Source organism: Echiichthys vipera (assembly GCF_963691815.1).
Source record: "Echiichthys vipera genome assembly, chromosome: 11".
Taxonomy (NCBI): Eukaryota; Metazoa; Chordata; class Actinopteri; order Perciformes; family Trachinidae; genus Echiichthys; species Echiichthys vipera.
Window position 1 is genome coordinate 30,015,518 of NC_139836.1, and position 20,760 is coordinate 30,036,277.

General features: G+C 40.0%; 1 protein-coding gene across 2 annotated transcripts in view; it reads left to right on the forward strand.

The window, feature by feature from the left end:
• The window catches only part of gbf1 (golgi brefeldin A resistant guanine nucleotide exchange factor 1), a 136,956-nt gene that overhangs the window by 43,410 nt on the left and 72,786 nt on the right, over window positions 1-20,760 (forward strand). For both annotated transcript variants that reach the window (XM_083922922.1, XM_083922923.1), the window contains exon 4: window positions 19,391-19,522. In XM_083922922.1, the coding sequence (XP_083779048.1) occupies window positions 19,391-19,522 (132 nt within the window). The remainder of the gene's footprint in view (window positions 1-19,390; window positions 19,523-20,760) is intronic.

Genomic DNA, 20,760 nt, shown 5'->3' on the forward strand with positions numbered 1-20,760 from the left:
GAGGCTTTACAACAAGGAGCAGGAAGTTCTCAATTATTGACATAAATGTAGCCTAACCATGTCATGTGATGGCTTCTTCCAGGACAAATATTACTGGGACTACGACAGAAAATTGCAAATGAACATTAATATCACACAACACACAACACTCACATTATAGACACCACTGACTAGTTGTGTAACAATGTGGCCACATAGTCCAGACATATACTAGATTTCAACCTAGTCTTGTGTCTTTCTTGTTGGTGGCTCACCACCAGCACAACGTGGACAAGCTTGTGTTTTATTCTCATAATATGAGAAGACTCTGAAAAACTGAGTCTGGTAGGCTACTGTTATTTGTTGATAAACACTTTTCGATGTGTTGGGGCTGTTTTATTTTGTGCCTATTTATTCGTTAGTTTATGTTTTTTTAGCCTATTTATTTTAATTTGTCTGCTTTCAGACCACAGAAAAAGTTCTACGTTAACATTTAGAAAAATACTGTGAGGCAGCAGCTGGAGGCTTTACAACAAGGAGCAGGAAGTTCTCAATTATTGACATAAATGTAGCCTAACCATGTCATGTGATGGCTTCTTCCAGGACAAATATTACTGGGACTACGACAGAAAATTGCAAATGAACATTAATATCACACAACACACAACACTCACATTATAGACACCACTGACTAGTTGTGTAACAATGTGGCCACATAGTCCAGACATATACTAGATTTCAACCTAGTCTTGTGTCTTTCTTGTTGGTGGCTCACCACCAGCACAACGTGGACAAGCTTGTGTTTTATTCTCATAATATGAGAAGACTCTGAAAAACTGAGTCTGGTAGGCTACTGTTATTTGTTGATAAACACTTTTCGATGTGTTGGGGCTGTTTTATTTTGTGCCTATTTATTCGTTAGTTTATGTTTTTTTAGCCTATTTATTTTAATTTGTCTGCTTTCAGACCACAGAAAAAGTTCTACGTTAACATTTAGAAAAATACTGTGAGGCAGCAGCTGAGGATGTACGTTGGTCTGTGTATTTCGTTTTTTCACTAATATCTTTTTTATGAAGTGATTAAGTTTGCTGTGTGCCAATTTATTCGTTTTACATAATTTATTATAAACATAGTTTTAAAGGCTGCTTTTTTACTATTTGTTATTGTGTTGGTGTTGCACGTTGTGTTGTTGCACGTTGTTGCTGTGTCGCCGACAGAGTAGGAAATCACACCACCGTCTTAAACTGCAGTCGACCTCGGTAAAGGCTAACTGTTCCGGAAAGGAGCAGATCTACTTCTCCGGTCCGCACTTATGAGTAGAGCACCGAACCCGACCACAGCCTCACGCTCACAGCTGCCCCGGGTACTGTCATCAATGTGAGCCGGTGTTACCCTACTGGGGTTTCCTTGTTGTGTTTCTCTAACAGCAACAGCTGTGCTTTGACTCTCGTCAGATTCACAAACATGTTAGCGATGATTTTCAGGCCACATCTCATATCTACTGGGGCCAATATGATTATTAAGTGCACACTACATTACTGCCACCTTTGAAAATTACATTTGGTACTTTTTTTATCAGTATCATTTTTGGATACTGTCCTGATATTAAATTTCATAAAAATGAAAACAGACATATTTAGAAGCACTGTTTTGTAAGCTAGAAATAAAAATCTACCAAAGTAGCAGTTAAGCCACATGAGGTCAAAACATGGCTGAAGGTCCAGGGACGTTTGTAACACCCATACACTGTATAAAAAAATGAACGTAGCCTCTCCGCTGGGGCCCGTTCTCTCAACTTGATCCAATCATTTTCGCCTCTGGGAGCTGCCATCTTGTCAGACTTTGACTCCTCCTCATTTCCTCTTACCAAAAAAGGGCATTGATATGACGTGGGGGGGAGGGAGATACGTCCATCTGGGTGACGTTTACAGAATTAGCCACATTAGCACACATAAGCTCCACTGCCTGGGAGCTAGGCTAACAGAACACGTTACTAGATAAACAGGAGTGGGAGTCCTGTGTCTCTAGCAGAGAATAGACCGGCTCCAGGAGTGAAGTGCAGGCAGCATTTATGATCTATGATTTAAACTGATATTCACACGTGCTCATTACCACGCTCATAAACTGTAAAACACAGACCCTTACGGCCTGAGTCCTCCCGCTGCTCCAGATTAGCATCTAGTGTATGTGTGATAGATAGCAGTCTGTATTGCAAGTCATGGTGCAAGTGTGGCTATTTAATTAGCACAACAGAGCTAATGTTAACACGGTGTGTTCCTAAACCATCTGTTTGTACAGTTGATCAAAGAGCAAACCATCTTGTCACTTATGGAAACACCACCACACGAATGACCACAGTCCAGGTCCAGATGACGTAGTTAGCATGCTAATCCTGACAACTAGCCTCCGAGGAGAAGTGAGGGCCAGAGGCTAACTGTCACTCAAGAGGCCACGCCCCTAATTATTAATGAACTTGAACCTCCAATAAAATAAAAACTAGCCTGTTACAAAAATATTCACCCTAAGTGTTGTCATGGAGATATGACCTAAACATGCAGACTAGAATGTTTTTTTGTCCCAGGCCTTAAACGGGTTTAATGATGCTGTGAAAACGGCCTGTTTAACATGGGGGTCAATGAGAAACTGCTCTATTGACACTGAAGACACGGTGGTGGGGGCTTGGTAACACCATGTCAATCCTCAAGGCTTGGATGGATGAATGGATGGATGGATGGATGGATGGATGTTTATATAGATATAGATAAATAGATAGATTCGAAGATATTGAAATGTTATTGCCAAATGTAATGAGTAGTAGCTGCTGGTTGGTTACCTGTAATGTGTTTGACTACAGGATGTCAAATATCAGAAAGAGAAAAACAGACAGATAGCTGTGTTTTATCTCATTGTTGGGGAGAAGGTTTTTCTCTTTAAAGCTTATTGTTGAGGATGTCCATCTTACACCCATGATGAACAGTAGCGGAAAAAACATACCACATATATGTTTTGTGTATTTGCAGAAGTTTTTCGCTGAAGACAGGAATAAGATTGTTCTCTAATGCAAGCGTGAACTAAAATCAGTGTCCCACATAAACGTTTTCAACTAGACCATTTTGAAGTAAACTCAAAATAATCCAAAAGTATTTAGAATAGATTACTTGAGTAATCCAAGGGATTACATTACAGATTACATTCTAGGACATGTAATCAGTAATCTGTAGGGAATACATTTTAAAAGTTACCCTCCCAACACTGATAAGATGTCATTATATTGTTTTGAAAATCAACAAAATGTTATATTTTTCCTTTGATGGATGTTCCACACATTCATCGGAACCCGGGATTCCCGTGAAATGTGTCACTCCTGTTTTTCCGTTATTGATTGATTGATTGAGAGTGAACTTTTCATTAAGAGCAGCCTAAACTAATATTACATACTCAATAGGGTTGTGCCGATTGGCGATGGAATGCTGACAGCTTAATTAACATGCATGGCGTTCACTTGTAAATAAACATTTAGGCCTTATGTATGCAACGATCAAGTCGAATAATGGACCTGAATGATGACTACTGGTCAACCAGCCCAGTGTGTTTAACAAGGAGCAAGCACTGTCAGTTTGCAGAGGCTTCTGTTTTTCCAAAGCTCTGTCCTGCAATACACAGATGCAGTGACCCTCATTTCCTGAGATTCCTCTGGTTTTACCTTATCTGGCCCTGTTAAGCTTCAATGAAACATTTATTTAGGTTTTCAATTTTCAACGACAGGAATACATAGAAAGCATCCAACAAAAGTTCAGCTCAATATAATACCCACATAGGGCTGCGCAGCGCTGCGCTTGCATTCAGTGAAGACATTCCAGTAGAAAATAATGTAATCAAACAGATTTTTTATCACTGATGATCGCGTCACATGCTGTTAGGACACGCTTTAAGTATAAGCACACAAGTCGTTTTGTAAGCATGTGAAGTAAATTAGTCATTTGTTGGTATGATATTGTGATTGCAAGCAATGCCAATTTTAGTTAGCCTATTAATAGTAATTAGCATTGAGCTAACATATGAATCAGTAAACAATAATCAGTAACAGCTGACAGACTAAGGGCGCGCTCACACTATCCTCCCGGACCGAGACCCGGACTTTAGGGTACTTGTCCCCCCTCCCTCTCCCCCCCGCGCCCCAGCCCCGTTTGTACTCACACTACCAGGGCCTCGGCCAATGCTTCTTGCTGTCATACGCCTTCAAGCCGTAACACGTCACACGCATTGATCTCGTGTGTGTGGCTTTGTTTACAAATCTTTCCATAGACCTCGGAGTTTTTGTGCGTCTTGTCGACTGTTTTTGAATATTTTCATCCGACCAAATCTGCAGCAAACACTCCACCTCCGCATCACACCAACATGAACCTTTCACCGCCATTGTTGTTGTTGTTAAATGTCCGCGCATGGTCCGTCCTTCTATTTACATGTCCGAACAGGCGGACATAACGCTACTGCCGTAGGGCTCGTGCGCGTGCGCGTGCACGTGTGCACGCTCGTGCTCGTACATGTGCAAACGGCTCCGCTAAAGCCCACCTCTTTCAAGCGGGCCGTGGCGGCCCAGCTGGCCCCAGTTGAGCGCGGAGCGGGTGCGCTCACACTACTTAAAGGTACTAGACTTTAGCTGAAAAACCGGTTTTGGTCGCGGCCAAAAGGATAGTGTGATCACGCTCTAAGAACTTATTATTTAAAACATGGTTGTAGCTATTATGCTAGTTAAAGGAATTATTTCTTGTTAAGAAGATAATTGCAATGCTACTTTCTGTTATCTTGTTAATGCTAATCCCCATTATGTGTTAGCATTGAGCTAACAACAATTTATTTAGTTTTTTATTTATTTAATGGTTGTAGCAGTTATGCTAGCTACAGAAAACCATGCAGTATTATGTTTGAGGGCCTTAGCTTGCTAACATTATACTAACAGCTAACTTGTCCTCTCCAGACATATGCTGCTAAAATAATCAAGCTCAAAGCTATTGTTTTTAGTTAGCTACCTGCAACATACTTCGTACTTGTCATGGAGTACAACCTCTGGTCCATTTAACACAACAAATGATTGAAAACGGCATGATGACATAGTAGAATTCTTCAATTGTCCTGATCTCTATGCTAATATCTGCTGGTCATGTAGCCAAAATCACCATATTCCGAGTATTTGCGTGAATCGCTGCATTCTCTAGTTTTTCTTGGCAAGTTCTACCTTGTAGTTGCTTTACTACCTCACCATACTTCTATGGCACTCCATTCCTTTTTCTCTCTTTGCCCTTTTGCATAGCAGTCTTCATCAAGAGGGAGGGATGTGAAATCCAATCCGAGCACGAGTATTTGTGCTGGTTTATCTTGTCAAATGGATGCCATCAGCAGCTTAACCCTATACTGTACCCAACCTCAAGCCCTCCAAACATCATTACCCCAATTGTGAGCCCCCTCCTTCCCTTCCTCTTCCTGCCGTCCCAATCCTGTCCTCATCTCCCTTCTTTCCCCGCCCAACACCTCTTAACCAAGACACATGCTGACATTGGCAAGGGTACATGGTTAAAGGATTGGATGGAAATTGTGCGTCTTGCTCTCCACTGTTTGTTATTCTGGAAATAGAGGTGATAATACGAGCCTGCCTCATCTGAAGGGCACGTCGCTGTGGCACCACAAGCAACACTTATGCATCAGTATGAAATGGAATGATTTGATTAAATGGCTGCATTTATGGCATGGCAGGTCATTTGAAGAAATGTCTAGAGTTTATGTTTTTATTAGCTTTAATGAAGGACAAAGATATTTCACCATAAAAAATAAATTAAATTAAGGACTTTTATTTGACACGGATGATGTCCTGATGAATTACTTAAGGTCCCAGTGCTACACAATATTTCCCTTGTATATATCACACAGTCATACACAAATGTTCATGCATCCCTTAGGTTTGAATTCAGCATGATAAAACATCCCTTATTTATAAGTACACTAAGCGTTAAGTATGTCCATCCATCACAGAGGGGACAGCAGGCTGTGAAACACATTAAGTGGACGTTGGTGCTTGGCCAGCTCCCTGCTGGAATAATGTGGCCTCTGTGCAAAGAATGCAGCATAGAAAATACATTTTATGTACAGGGTAACAGGTGCAAAGCAGCACAGTGGCTGTCAGGCCCTGGCCCAGGCAAGGTTAGGTGATGAAGTCATGCTATTTGACTGCACCTTTCTTTTTACTGGTTCTGATTTTTTTTTTTCTAGGTGAAAGACAATGTTGCTGAAATCATCGTTGGACATAAATCATTTTTGTCAAGTTGCTGATTTTATTGGAGACTTTTAGAGATCCAAGATCTGCATGTTATTGCAAATGCTCTCTCCCCTGACAGAACCGGGGATTCGATAATCTGTAATCTCATCCAATTTAATAATTTTCAGCAGGAACAAAATCAGCTCCGTAATTAATTTGCGCCCATCAACCTGATACCTCCATGCAGCTGCTGTTAGCATTAGCTAGGTGGTTGTATGGCATCATGGGCAGACTGAACAAAATAGAATCTCCACACTCTACCTCTGCTAAGCCTAGATAATATCTCACCAAAAACATACAAGCAAAGAGCTCATATAAGTGATTGTAAATGTGATGACAAGATTAACTAGAAGGTAGCCAGAACCAACCACGTCACAACAGTCATTTAAACTGCTACACCAGTTATATATGGAACAGCCTTTCTGCTTCACTTCAGTCAGTCTCATTTCTGATGAAAAATCAAAATCTGAAACAATTTCTTTGACTCAGTACAGCAGTATAAATACTGTAATCCTTGATTTTATTAATTTTTCTTCCATGTTTTTTTTATCTGTAATATGTAAATTGTATTTCCCTGTCTTGAGATATTTTTTAAATATTGAAGCAAGCATATACAGCTGACTTTAATTTTAATGTGCGGTGGCTTCCTTTGCCATGCCCTTTGCATTTTATTATGTTGTTATTTATGTTGTTATTTTTGTATACAAAGAACTAAATATAGTTTAATTATCCATGCTGCAGTTTACAGGACTGTTATGACTCAAGACAGTCTACTTTTAAGTGTATCTTAAATTACTTAGACTATAACTCCATTTTCACAGGGATTTTAAAAATTGCTGAATTAGCTGAATTAAAGTGGTAAAAATAAAAGTTTTTTTAAGGCTGCACAATTATAAAGTTCTGGTACGCACATAAGACAGTTTCAAAATGATTCGTCAGAATGTACTAATACCAGTAGCTGATGACATCAGCAGGGTTTTTTTGACACAGATTCTCCAGAGCCACAGAGGTCATTACACAAATGTTTCCACAGGCTGAAGAGTAATCCCTTGACTAGCAAAATTACTGTAAATGTAATTTGATTCATGGCCCAGCCCTTTCAGACCAGGGATTTGATATTGCAAAAGGTCATATTTAAAGATATTATACAATATGACACAATAACAGCAATGGGGATTAAAAAAGGATTATAGTGCGTAATAGGGGTGTAATGGTGCACTAAAGCACCAGAATTCTTATGTAAACTATCATAGTTATGCAGATGACACAGATATATCTTGCACTGTCTCCAGATGACTGCAGTCCAATAGAGTCATTATGTTCAAAAATTGGATGAACCTAAATTCCCTTCAGTTAAATCAAGAAAAAACTGAGATCATTGTTTTTGGTAATAAAGAAAACAGGATTGCTGTCAGTAAACACCTTGAGTCACTGTCTTCAGAAACTAATGACCAAGTCCGAAACCTTGGCGTGCTGATAGACTCAGATCTGACCTTCAACAGCCACATCAAATCAGTCCCCAAATCAGCCTTTTATCAACTTAAGAACATATCCAGAATTAAGGGTTTTATGTCCCAAACTGATCAGGAGAAGCTGATTCATGCTTTCATCTCCAATAGACTGGACTACTGTATAGGTATTCTGACAGGACTCCCCCAAAAAAGGATCAAACAGCTGCAGCTCATTCAGAACGCTGTAGCTGGAGTTTTAACCATAACAAAGAGATCAGATCATGTCGCCCAAGTTCTTAAGACCTTACATTGGCTCCCAGTCAGCTACAGAATAGATTTTAAAGTTCTGCCACTGGTTTACAAATCACTGAATGGTTCTGGTCCAGAATACGTGAAGGACATGTTAGTAGAGTATAAACCCAGTAGATCTACAGACTCAGGTCAGATAGTGGAGCACAGAGTTCAAACTAGGCGTGGTGAAGCCGCATTTAGCTGTTATGCTGCACACAACTGGAACAAACTACCAGCAGATCTGAAATCAGCCCCACCTGTGAGCACTTCGAAATCCAGGTTAAAAACATTTCTCTGTTCATGTGCTTATAGCTGAGCTCTTTTTAATAACTTTAAACATTACCCATTTTCTTTTCTTTTGCTTTTTATTCTTCTTTGCTCCTGCTTTTAAATGTGTTTTTTGTTTTAAAAAAAATGTTTTGTCTTTAGGTAAAGAACATTGAGTTGCCTTGGTATGAAATGCGTTCTATAAATAAAGATGCCTTGCCTTAAAGTCACCGTTCGGTACATCCCTTGGTTTTCAAGTCACAGCACGTACAGGACATTACGGTTCATAGTCAAGGGGGAAAATGAAAAAACTGCATGTTCGTCAGAATGAACATACGTTTCATTGGTAAACAATTAAACACAACAGTTAAACAGTTTAGCTGTCAGTATGAAACATACAAATAAAATGTATAAGAAATCTCGCTGAAATTCTCCAATAAATAAAATACTTCTTAAATAATTACAACTGCAGCATGAACTTAGGTTATGGCATTTGCCTGTTCCCAGGTAGGGGTTGATGCAATAGTTTCTGGAGCTGGGTTTGCACAGCTTGGTTTGTTTCACAGTAAAGGGGATAGTAACACCTGAGTGGTGCCTTTTTAAATGCGTGTGGATGTTCGTAATTGAGCTGCAATCTGAAGTTATTCCACACCGAAAAACAATGTGAACAGAGCTCTTTCGGTCAGAAGTTGCCACCAGCACTGCATGCTTGTCTGGTCTTCAGCTTTTTTTTTTTTTACCATGATTAGAATAAGGGCTGCAGTTGTGTAATTGTCTGCAGTGTAATTTATGTCACGTTAAGTCACCATTTTGTGTCATGACTTTTTTTTCCGTAGATGGATATCATTTGTAGCATTATAAAATATAGATGAGGACAGAGAAAGTGAGACACTTTCTACAGCTGCATTTATAAAGAGATGAAAAAGAGAAAAACTGTTTTATTTCCCTGATTCACTGCTTTGGTCTGGATTACTGCGCAAATAATATCTAAAATAAGGTTATCAAGCCATTAATGGCAGCATCCCAAACCATGTCTTCCTCAGTGCCTGTCTTTGCACAATGGGCAGGATTGTTCTTGGTCACACTCACACACTGATTTGTTAGCAGTGCAGCATTAGACATGTCATCATGGCAGAGAGAGGCTCCATGAGTAAACCCCAGGTGCTGTTACTGTTCATAGCATGAAGAACCGGTATACCAGCTTTAATTTCCCGTATGATAGGAATCTTTTCAGAAACTGCCATACACGTTTATGAGAGCGCATTGAAAGGGGACCCCTAACTGCACCCTAAAAATTTGTATTGCCTTCCCCATGCTGTCATAGCTCATAATATGAGAATAAAAATAACCAAGTTTGTTCACGTGCTGGAAACTAAATGCTGCAGGTGAGCCACACTGCCAACATAGCGGAGCCACTTGGTGAGGTAACGGCAATATTTGAGATCACTGCAGAGAAGAAGGTTGCAGTCGTATACGACAATGCAGCTAGTATGGTTCTGTGGGCTGCAAATCTGGCACAAGACCCGTCCTGGGGAAACTTACGGGGAGTTTGTTGTGCTGGCAACATTTTGCAGTTGTGCATAAATGTGGCTCTGAAACAAGATCCACTCTGTGGAGCCATAACTGCTGCCAGGAGTCTTGAGGGGAAATTCAAGAAAAGTGCCAAGGCTACAGCCGCTCTCACTGACAAACAAAAGCAATAGAAAACAAACTAACGTGGACTGCTGCAGTGTGGTAGCCACTTCCTGTCTGTCCTTTCAAAAATAAATTTCTACACGGTCGAACCATATAGGATTAAGATTTTTTTCCTAATAAAGTTAATTTTTTAAAATATATATATATATTTTAGACCAAGCCCCCATTGAAATCGGGTCCGACCAATTATCTTTCTGGTTGATTAACGATTGGTCGACTATAAGGGGGCAGCCCTCCATAGCTTATTTAGTTTTGTTGCATTGTTGAGAAGCAAGACACTTTTCTTGGGTCATGGAGAGCTAGAGAATTTATTCAGAGATGAGCATAAACCTGCACTGTACATTTAACTGCTAATTTATTCTCTGCTCTAATCAACAGCTGCTGTCTGCTCTGAGCGTATCCACCGTAACTCTCCCTCTTGCTCAACCACACACTTGTTACATACACATACTTTCAGCACTGAGTTATTCCTTATTGGAGCTTCTTTGCTCTTACAACATGATGCTGGCCTGCCACAATTTCATGTGGTCCACAAAACTGAACCATCAAAACAATGCCTTCCCACTTAAAAAGAACCAGACTATGGTTCGAGTTGATCTGAGACAACCTCTATTCGTCGGATCTAGTTGGGCTGTTTGGTCTGGTTTCAGATCTGTTATTTTGGTTCTGAGCAAACTGAAAAGACTGACAGTCAAGACCAAACAAGGGAGGTGTGAAAGCACTTTTAGAGATTGTTTAGGTTTAGATGCTTATTAGTGCTTGTAAGGCTATTGGTTCTCTGCTTCTTTAGCAAGCCGGTAACCGTGTTCTTGTAAATGCAAACTATATTCCATGTAGCCCTTTAGGAAATATTCCCCTGCAGTAGCCATTAAAGCCGTCCTCCCAAGCATTTAAGAAAGTTTTAATTTCTCTGGGGCTTTCAAATTGCCTGTTTAGGTTGTGCAGAGGCATTGTTTCAAGTGTCTATAAAATACCACTGTGGCCCAATGAAATGACCATATGGAGCTCCATAGCATTGTTTCATCCTAATTGCCCCCTTCAACAAGTGTCAATTTCATTCAGGAGAATACAGGGACTGAGGGCAGAAGAAGAATGAATGAAACCAGGGTGGGGGCTAAGGGCTAAGGCGAGCTGACATTCATCAAAATTCTCCCGACAGATGGATAAAAATACTGTCATGCAAGACTTTGTTCAGCAGATGAACAGCAGAACTCTCCCTGGATTTCATTTAGCCTTGTTGGTCTTGTTAAATCGTTGCCTTTCAGCTCAGCATTTCAACCAAGGACCCTGACTCTTTAATTTTAGCAGCTTTAGCAGCAGCAGGTCCAGATCAATAACCATCAGTGTTTGGTTTTGGGCCGCTGTGTTGGTCAGAGGGGGGATTCACCCTCCCTCATCTACTGCTCCCCCTCTCTCTGCCTCTGCTGCACCTTAATAGAATGTGTCATTTAGTTTTGTCCATTTTCACTGAAGGCTTATCAATTGTGGGTCAGTGTTGCAGTTGAGATTTGTGTGCATGTGCCGTGCGCACAGGTGTACTGCAGTGATGTTACAGCTGGACAAGGTAGTTTCTTGATTGATTCCTTCTACTGGTATCTGCACATGAATGCATTGATTTTATACATGTCTGGCTGTGTCAGAACCACTTTTGAATCTTTATCTGTTAGTGGTCTAAAATGTTCACAGAACAAAGGGTCTACAGTGTGTTTTACAATCACTGTCCACAAATCATACATGCTTTCACTACATCTTTCTTATTTTTATTAGCAAGAGACCATAATCTATAAAAGATATTTGAATGGTATAAATATAAATGATATAATTGTGAGGCTTATAATTTGCTATTACACTTGTTGTTCTGGTACTCTCCAGACTGTGAAAAGCAAAAGGATGTTGCAACAGAGATCAGTGTGCTCATAAATGTATTTTAGGATGATAGTTGGCTTCTTCTTCACAATTACTTTTTACAAACAGTTCAATTTTGTAAGGTTGTAATATAAAGTCCGGCAACTCATCCATTAGAAGGATGAGCTACATGGACCTATGTGGGGAAATCCCATTTTGGTGACTTGCAGGTCATGCAGCATTTACTACAACTGGTGTTTCAGAAAGGTTTATTTTAAGGCTGCAACTAACAATTATTTTCATTATTGATTAATCCATCAATTCTTTTTTAGATGAATCAATTCATCATTTGGTCTATAAAATATCGGAAATAGTGAAAAATGCATTGTCTGATGGTAATTTGGTAGATGACGGTTTGAAAATTAGATTGTTTGAATGACTTGTGCTGATGAATCATGATAAAGGTCACATGCCATGGTCAGGACAGTTGAAGCAGAGGTCTTTATCACTGTACAATATGTGACACATAGACTAGCAGATTCACTTCTTCATCCTTTTATGGTTTTAAAGAATCAATGACAAATTTGTTTGTCTAACCCAGCGGCTGCGGTGTTGATATTTCTTTGTGAATAGCTTCCCTCCTGCCTATTAGTCCACTATACCTTGATCAAAATGACTTTCTGTCCCTCCATCATACAAGCAAACAGCTCACACTGATGCACACATTCCAACCGCTTAAATTGGCTTTTTATTTGTACAGCATCAGACACAAAGAATCTCTCTCAGCATGTTTAGTCTCATTGTACATCAGAATAGAAATTAACAAAAAGGAGATATGACTGGCAATCACACACACAGCTTAATATAAAATGCCCAGTTAATTTAGATGTTAAGAACACACAACTCATTTGAATATGGATCTGTTATTTTATGGGCATTGTTAAAGTTCAACCATTTAAAATGAATACCAATCACCATCAGGTTTTATAGTTATAAATATACAGGAACTACAGTATATCACTAGTTTTGAGTGGATGCCTGATGAATAATTTCTTTAAAAAGTTTGCATTAAAACTTGAATCGTATGATACCTGGGAATCAGTGCTGAGACTCACCCATACAGGACAGGTGCACATACATAAATCATTCTTTCTTCCGCTGTAAATATCACCAGCATGTACAAAGAAAATGCCCTGCAGAGCCCTGATTTTGTGTTACACTACTGCATATACATATGCATATAAGCTTTGCAATGTTCTCGTACTAGTTGGACAATATTGTGTTTTTTGATAAACTTGCTTTTGAAAGACAAGGAAGTTACTCAGTTGCAGTGCCAGTGTCATCCAATTGCAGTTCTCTGTTTCTGCCATATAAGCCATTTAAAAATATAATACGTATCATCTTCATATTAAAAATGACTAAACCCATGTTATAGGGATGTGACGAGATAATTTCCCACAAGATATGCAAAATTAAAATAGAAGCAACAGAGTGACAGATAAGACACAAACAATGCGTAAGCAGTGAGCGATGTGAGATAGTGCCGTCAGCACCGTAACACAAACACGTTACACAGTACATGTTACACGTAACACGTGACACGTGAGCTCGGCAGCTTCTTTAAAATCAGGCTACAAAATTTAGTCACAGTGTTGGCACCTGACTGACCAGAAGCCTCTGTACGTGATGAGTAGAGAGAAGGCATCGTTCTCAGCCGTCTGTCGGCAGCTCCTGAGTCGAGTGACAGCTGCTGTATAATCTGCCTTCACCAGCTGACAGACATTTACTAAACCAAAAACGTTTTCAAGAAATAAACAGTGGCTAACCGATTCATTGACTTTATTTCTCCGCCCAGTGAGTGAAGTTGCAGGTGACACACACAGACTGAGCTGATCAGTCAGTGTAGATACGGTTCATATGTTCAAAAGTACGGCAGGAAGGCGAGCCCCCCCCGGTCTTGGACTTGTACAGATATAAATGTACTTAATATTATTGATTAACAGATAACAAAGTGTACATTACCAGCAAAAATAAATAAATAACACTTCCATGTAAAGTGCACTGCAAACAGATTTAAAATGGAATATAAAACCCTAACTGTTGCTGTTGCAAATATAGAATTGAAGTGACTAGATCACTGTTACTGTATTGCTGTTTATGATAATAATAATAAAGAAATGACTGGGTTGGAATTCTGAATCAGCCTCATTCATCCGATATCTGATCCAGCTGATTAGTAGATATGGGAGCCGATATCCGATCAGGGTATTGGATTGGTGCATCTCTAATCTATACTATACTTTACTGCCGTGAGTACCGCAGGCTACACTGTGGCTAACACAAGCACTATACATAGACACCTGCGGCACCACCACAGCTCTCTGCTGAAATCAAAATCAAGAAAATATTCAAAGTTAAAAACAGTGTTAAAATCTTGTCTCGTTATCTCTCAATATCGTATCGTATATCCTCTCGTGAGCTGAAGGTCTCGTCACACCCCTACTATGTTATGTATTTTGTTAAATTGTGTACTTATTCATTCATTCATCTTCAACCACTTATCCCGGGGTCGGGGTCGCGGGGGGTGCTGGAGCCGATCCCAGCTGACATCCCAAATGTTTCCAACAATATGCAAACCCAACGAAATCCGTAATTTACGACAGGGAGCTTGTCCTTTTGTCACCTGTCAGTGGCATCCTATAACCTTTAACCCCTCTGCTTTGTGGCTAAACTGTACAGTTGCAACAGATATCAATGCGCTCATAAATGTTTTTTTAGGATGATTGTTTTGACCATGAACAACAGCGATAGGCTACCCCACAATTAAAAACGCAACATAAGGCTGGCTACAGTAAGTTAGGGAGGCGGCTTAGGATCAGACTTCTGAAGCTGCGACTTGCGCCTGGCTGTATCTGCTAATGTTACGAAGCAACTAACACAAGACCCATACAGCGGAGCTGTAGCTATCTGGCTGCTGGCTAATATTAGCTAGCTTGCTTGCTCACTAACTGGTCAGCTATCACCACAAATGAAATCGGATTGTCAGGGAAACACTGTGCCTGTTTCAATAGAATGGCATGATATGGTTAAACGTAACGTTACTTTAATACATCATCCATGGACATTATTTCTGACTCAGTCACATCAGTTAGAACAAAGACAACAACTCCCATGATTCCATGCTACACAATTTCATCAAAAAGTCTCTTGATAGTGACAGAAAAGTACATATTGTATGTTTAAAAAGGTTATTTTGTTCCTAGTGCTAAGAACCTCTACTTTAAAGTATTTGCCTGTTTTCAATTGAGATGGTCTGGTTGGGTGTAGACATTGTTTGTGTTTCATTTCTTGATCTTTCTTGCACAGTTTCTTTTTCTCTTGTCTGAACAATAAGGTGCATCTGCAGCCCTGCTGTTGCTCCCTGTGTTCTAAGCCTTTCTGCTCCACTGCCAATAGATGTGCATGTGTTAAAGATGGCTTCTGTTTTGTGGTGAGCCAGCCTCATCCCGAGGTGCTCTCCTGGGGGCAAAGGTTCACCCCTGCCATCTCCTCATTCTTGTTGCTGGCGTCATTTGAAGAGGTAATCCACACATGGCTGGATACTCTCACTACAGCTATGAGCAGAACGATGGAGCTCCAGCATGGTAAAGGTAGATAGGATTAGGGACATGGTGAATCATAATGGGCTCATTTCACAAACCTATTCTTTTCTTTTTCTTTTACCAATTAAGCTGAACTAAAGTTGGACTTGTATACACTCTTATATCAGGACTTGTAGCCAGCAAACCCAGCCCTTAGATTGCAACATGCACGCCTGGGTGAGCTGCTTTAATCTTGCTTTTTTTTAAATATATTTTATTTTGGTCAATGTCAGCCAGAGGTTAACCTGGTTAGAGAGCAGCCGTCGTTATTTTCACTCCACCTCACAAGCCCCGGAGATTGAGTTAAGGTACAGAGCCTGCATTTAGACTTTATTTAAGAAGATTGCTGGTGGCCACCGACAGACCACTCCAGTTAGCCCTGTGTTCACCGATGGCCAGCTCGATCAATATAACACAATTGAGTTTTCCAATCTGTGGTCTTTGAGAACGCAGCCATAGCACTTACAGGGTGATCGCCTCTGATGAAGTCTTCATCAGGATCCATTGACAGATTCATTTGAGCAGCCTCCTTCCACCCTTACTACACTGTAAAGTAATAGGACACAAAAACCCTCTTTATGAAGTTTTCTGGCAGGTGATGGACAGGTCCAACCAGCACAGCTTTCTCGCTTTAACGCTGATTTTTTATTTTGTTTAATTCACAAGTTTATGTTTTTATTACATCTTTCGCAGGGAAAAGTGTTTCTTGCTTGTGCAGTAGTTGTTTCATTTACACTCTGTGTCACCCTTTGAACCAAAAACTGCTCCAAGCTTTCAGATTTAACAGTTACTAAAATAAAACACCAGATGAAAAAATATTCAATAAAGCAGCAAGGAAGAGATTTGCATTTAAAAGTGAGGCCTAAAAGTGACCTGGTGGCTGATAAAGTGAGTTTGTAAATTTTCAGATTATGTCATATTTTATTTCTTAACAAGCTGCAGGGGTATTGGATATCACACGCTTAAGCACAGCGGTCACAAGTGCACTTTTGGAAATTGGTTGTCCTAGGTTTTGATGTCTAAGTTGTTTTTTTCTTGTGTGGAGTAGAGCTGCTTTTAAGAAAGCCATAATCCTCACGGTATTGGTGTGGCAAGCACTCCTCCGGAACAGCATTTCACAGCGGCATGCGTGACTCCCCTAATTTACCCCGTTGTTGTTTTACCTGTTTTGTATTTTTGCTTCCCCCTCTTGACCCCATTTCTTTCTGAATTATCCAGAGAAAGAGAGACACTATTGAAGTGAGGGTGGATTGGCCAAAGGTGGTTTCCCAGAGTCGAATGCCCAGCAAAGCTCCCTTCTCTGGGAACTGATTACAGAGGAAGATCTGCTGCATCTTGCTCTGCTCTGCAGCTGGATTCAATAAACTGTAGGATTTAATTGGTGTGGCTTATTTACGCTTATGTCGAGGATTATGGTTTACTTCTGATAGATATTTTTCTGTTGTTTTTAGTTTAGAAATAAATGTTGATTTTATTTATTCATAACTAAGTTGTTTGTTGTTTTTCTAGTTCTAAACTATTTTAAAAATGCAGTTGAAATCAGTTAATTTCAATTACTTACGACTTACTACTTTCAACAAGAGTCTGTATCCACACTAGCAGCTCTGTGAGACTGTACAGCAGCTAACATCCGCATGCTAACATGCTCTAAATATTGTTTAGCAAGTATATTGTTGACCATGCTCACCATCTTCATCTAGTGTTACCATGTTAACGTTTGCTGTACTAACACGTAGGTCTAGTTTAGTTTGAGTGATATGCCATTAGCTTTGCAGGTATTCGGTCATAAATCAAAGTATTGGGTAGGGGTATGCTATATCCTATTGTTAACGATAAATCCGGGATAATATCAGATCCCGGGGCAAATATGAAAATCGCCATATTATGAGTCGGCGGCGTAATGACGTCACACCCTTATGCTGCGGCTGTGAAGACTAGTAGGCTGAGTCATAAAACAAAAATGGGGGTGCTTTGGGGTTATGACACGTGCAGTTAAATCTGGTCTGCAATTGCCATCAGGCTCAATATTTGGTGCACTATTATAGAAAGAGAAGAATAAACGGCCCAAGCACACCTAAACAGCACCTGAGCAGAAACCACCACTTTAATTCTGCTGGAACCCTCTAACAGTGCAGCTCCAGTTCCACTGCACATGCGTCATACCCTCAAAGCGCTGGCGTCGTTGATTGGTGTCCTAGCCTCCCTCCAGAGCCTTGGCGGCTGTGAGCAACAACCTAACAGACATGGCGGACGGAGACGGCAATCAATTGTGCCGCTGGAGTTAACTTAAAAAGGAGCCACTTTGACAGTGTGGAAATATTTTGGTTTTAAAAGAGCAGATGTGGCTCAAACCACAGTTGTGTAAGACTTGTTTACAGCCTGTGACCAAAGGTGGAAATGCGTTGAATTTATTCAGCCCCCTGAAGAATAAACACACAGTTCAATACGAAGTGCGCCAAAAAAATCTGAGAGGAGAGCTCAGCAGCGCGCAAGCCTCAGACTATTGCGTCACATTGACGCTGTCTGTCCACACTTATCATAGAATGTGTTGAACAAGCTTTAAAATCTGCCCCTGAAAAAACTGTTAAATGTCCTGTGCATCAGTGGACTCCTAATGTGCTTAACACATTGTGTGTGTGGTAACAGAGGCTGCCTTTTTCCTAAAGGTGCCAGACACACATACGAGGTCTCACACAGTCACTCACACACAAATGGAACGCTCCAAATGGAGCTGTAATATTTGATACAGACTGTTAGTTTTTACTGGATATGTTGAAGGCAAATTATTACATTCATGCTGGCCTATTGAACTAATACTACATTCTTGAAAAAAGAAATCTGTATTTATGTGATATCTTCAATAATATCCTTATCGTGAAATATTGTGATATCACTGTTGGGCCATACCGCCCAACCCTAGTATTGGACAATGAAACCTTGACCTGATTTCTGGTAAAATAAAAAGTTAAGTTACTAGTTCAAGTCTCAACCAAATTTTGTGGCAAGAGACATCTCACTGTGAAATGTCAACCTCAGTTGTCAGAGGAAAATTCATTGGATCACCAAAGTAAGTGGCAGATTTTTGAAACAATAGATTTTTCACTTGAGACAGAAGTAGACCACAGCCACCTTCTCACGGTTGTCCCAGGACTTCTAGCTGGCTTATTTGATCAGCTTTAGCACTTATTTCTTAACTTTTCTATCTTCTAACTTTGGACGGACACAGTCTCTATGGTCTACTATTACTATTGAAAATCATACATAAAGTTATTATCTTGAAGTAAGAAAGTGAGTAAGCATTTTTCCAAAATTGTTGAACTGTTCCTTTAAATCAGTTTCTCAAAGATCCTTTGTAATGTGGGTTGGTTCAGGTGCTTACGTACCATTGCTTGGTACAGTGTGTGTAATGGTGACCCTTCCTGTTGATTACTGAAGAATCCTGAATTTTCAGAAGATTACAAAATCTCTGAGTGAAAGGGGCTTCTGACCGTCTCCCTCTCCTGCCCCACGGACATCTAGGGGGGTTATGAGATATGGTGAAAAGGCCACTAAAAACATTAATAACGATTAAGGTACGGTACTTTTTTAGAAAAAGAACTACCCCCAACGAACTGCTGAGAAATGCTCTGTTCCATGACATGAGTTTTAATTATTAGTATTTCCAAGTGTCAGTGGGATTTTGAATGAGGTTTTCTGGTTTGACTTCATAAATCGTTTCTAATCTTCTTTTTTTCAGTGCTTCCTTGAGAATTGTATTTATGATGATCGGTTGTCTTAAACTGTCTGTTCTGTAATGAGTCAAACTGCATCCTATATGGATGAATATGGTTTGGTCTAAAGTTACCCAAAAGTTAGATTCCCTTGATATCATGTTGTGTTTACATGACTGTGTGTGTGTGTTTCTCCTTCAGAGCTGTCAGATGTTGAACCCAACGTTTATCTGAGGCCCTTCCTTGAAGTGGTCCGCTCTGAGGACACCACTGGACCAATCACAGGCCTTGCCCTTACTTCTGTCAATAAGTTCCTTTCTTATGGCCTTATAGGTAAGAAAACATTAGCAACGTGTCTGATCTGTTTGTTGTTATCTCCAAAAGAATACCAACATATACTGTATGTTTTCAAAAATACATGGCTCCCAACATTTTTACAGGTCGATTACTTGAAAAATGATTTGCAATATAAGTTGTGACTATTACTTTATGGAAATGTAGCTCCAGTTCCAGTCAGAAGCTTGAGACACTGAATGTAAGTGGGGAGAACCAGCATGGTCCCATGGGAAAATGGAAAATGAACATGGTTCAGGAACCTGGTCCCCAATTCTATTTACTTGACCTGTCAGTAATCTGTGAAGGTCTAAACTCTTTGTAACAGAAGAAAAGGTCTTGCAAACTAATCACAACCAACAATATTCTAATTAAAATAAGAGGACGTGTTAAGGGACGATCACACAGAGATGCACCTTCACATCCAATGTTTGCTGGGCCTGTCTCTACTACAGATTAGAGAATGATCACACATGATCATTAAAAAGAGTTATTTTTTGTCCTTCATTCATAATAGGTTATGTTGAAGCAGTTTAGGATCATATTCATATTCAGTTGGCATTACCACATTAAGAAATGTGCCCACATTACATTGCCGTACCAAATTAAACTCTTCAAATGTAGTTGTCTGTTGTTTTGTTTCTGATCCAGCCAAGTCTTTTTTTCTCTTAGCACTTCTTCACTGGCCTGTTGGGTTCACTTACTGCTCTCATACGTAGACCGCATTTACACCTTTTATTAACATGCGTCCTGTGTCTGAATGTCTTATATGGAGGAAGTGTATTTGTTAAGGAAAAAGGCATGTTAATGCAATGTGTCCGGTGGGGTAGTCAAGCTAGTACTAGTGCTCTACTTTTTTTCCCTCATAAAAAATAAGTAAATCACTTCAGAAAACCTGTGTGTCATCTTCTCGAAAGGATGAAAGACTTTTCTGTTGAGAAGATATATTTTATTTAGTCAATGCTGTTGCTCATCAACAGCTCAGTTGAGGAATACTAGGAATGGTCTATTCTCATCATCGATGCAGAAGCTTACTTGTGCTGGCGTACAGTCAGGACTGCCTGTCCTCATTAGCCTCATCATGGAAGTATGGACCAGTGTCTGCCAGTTGTTTTGTTAAGTGTGAAATGAGCATGCATCACCAGATGTTGGTCATAATATCAGGGGCTGAGTCAATGTTACAATGCTGTCAAAACAGCTGTAGCCTAAGCTTACAGATATATTGCACACTGTTAAAA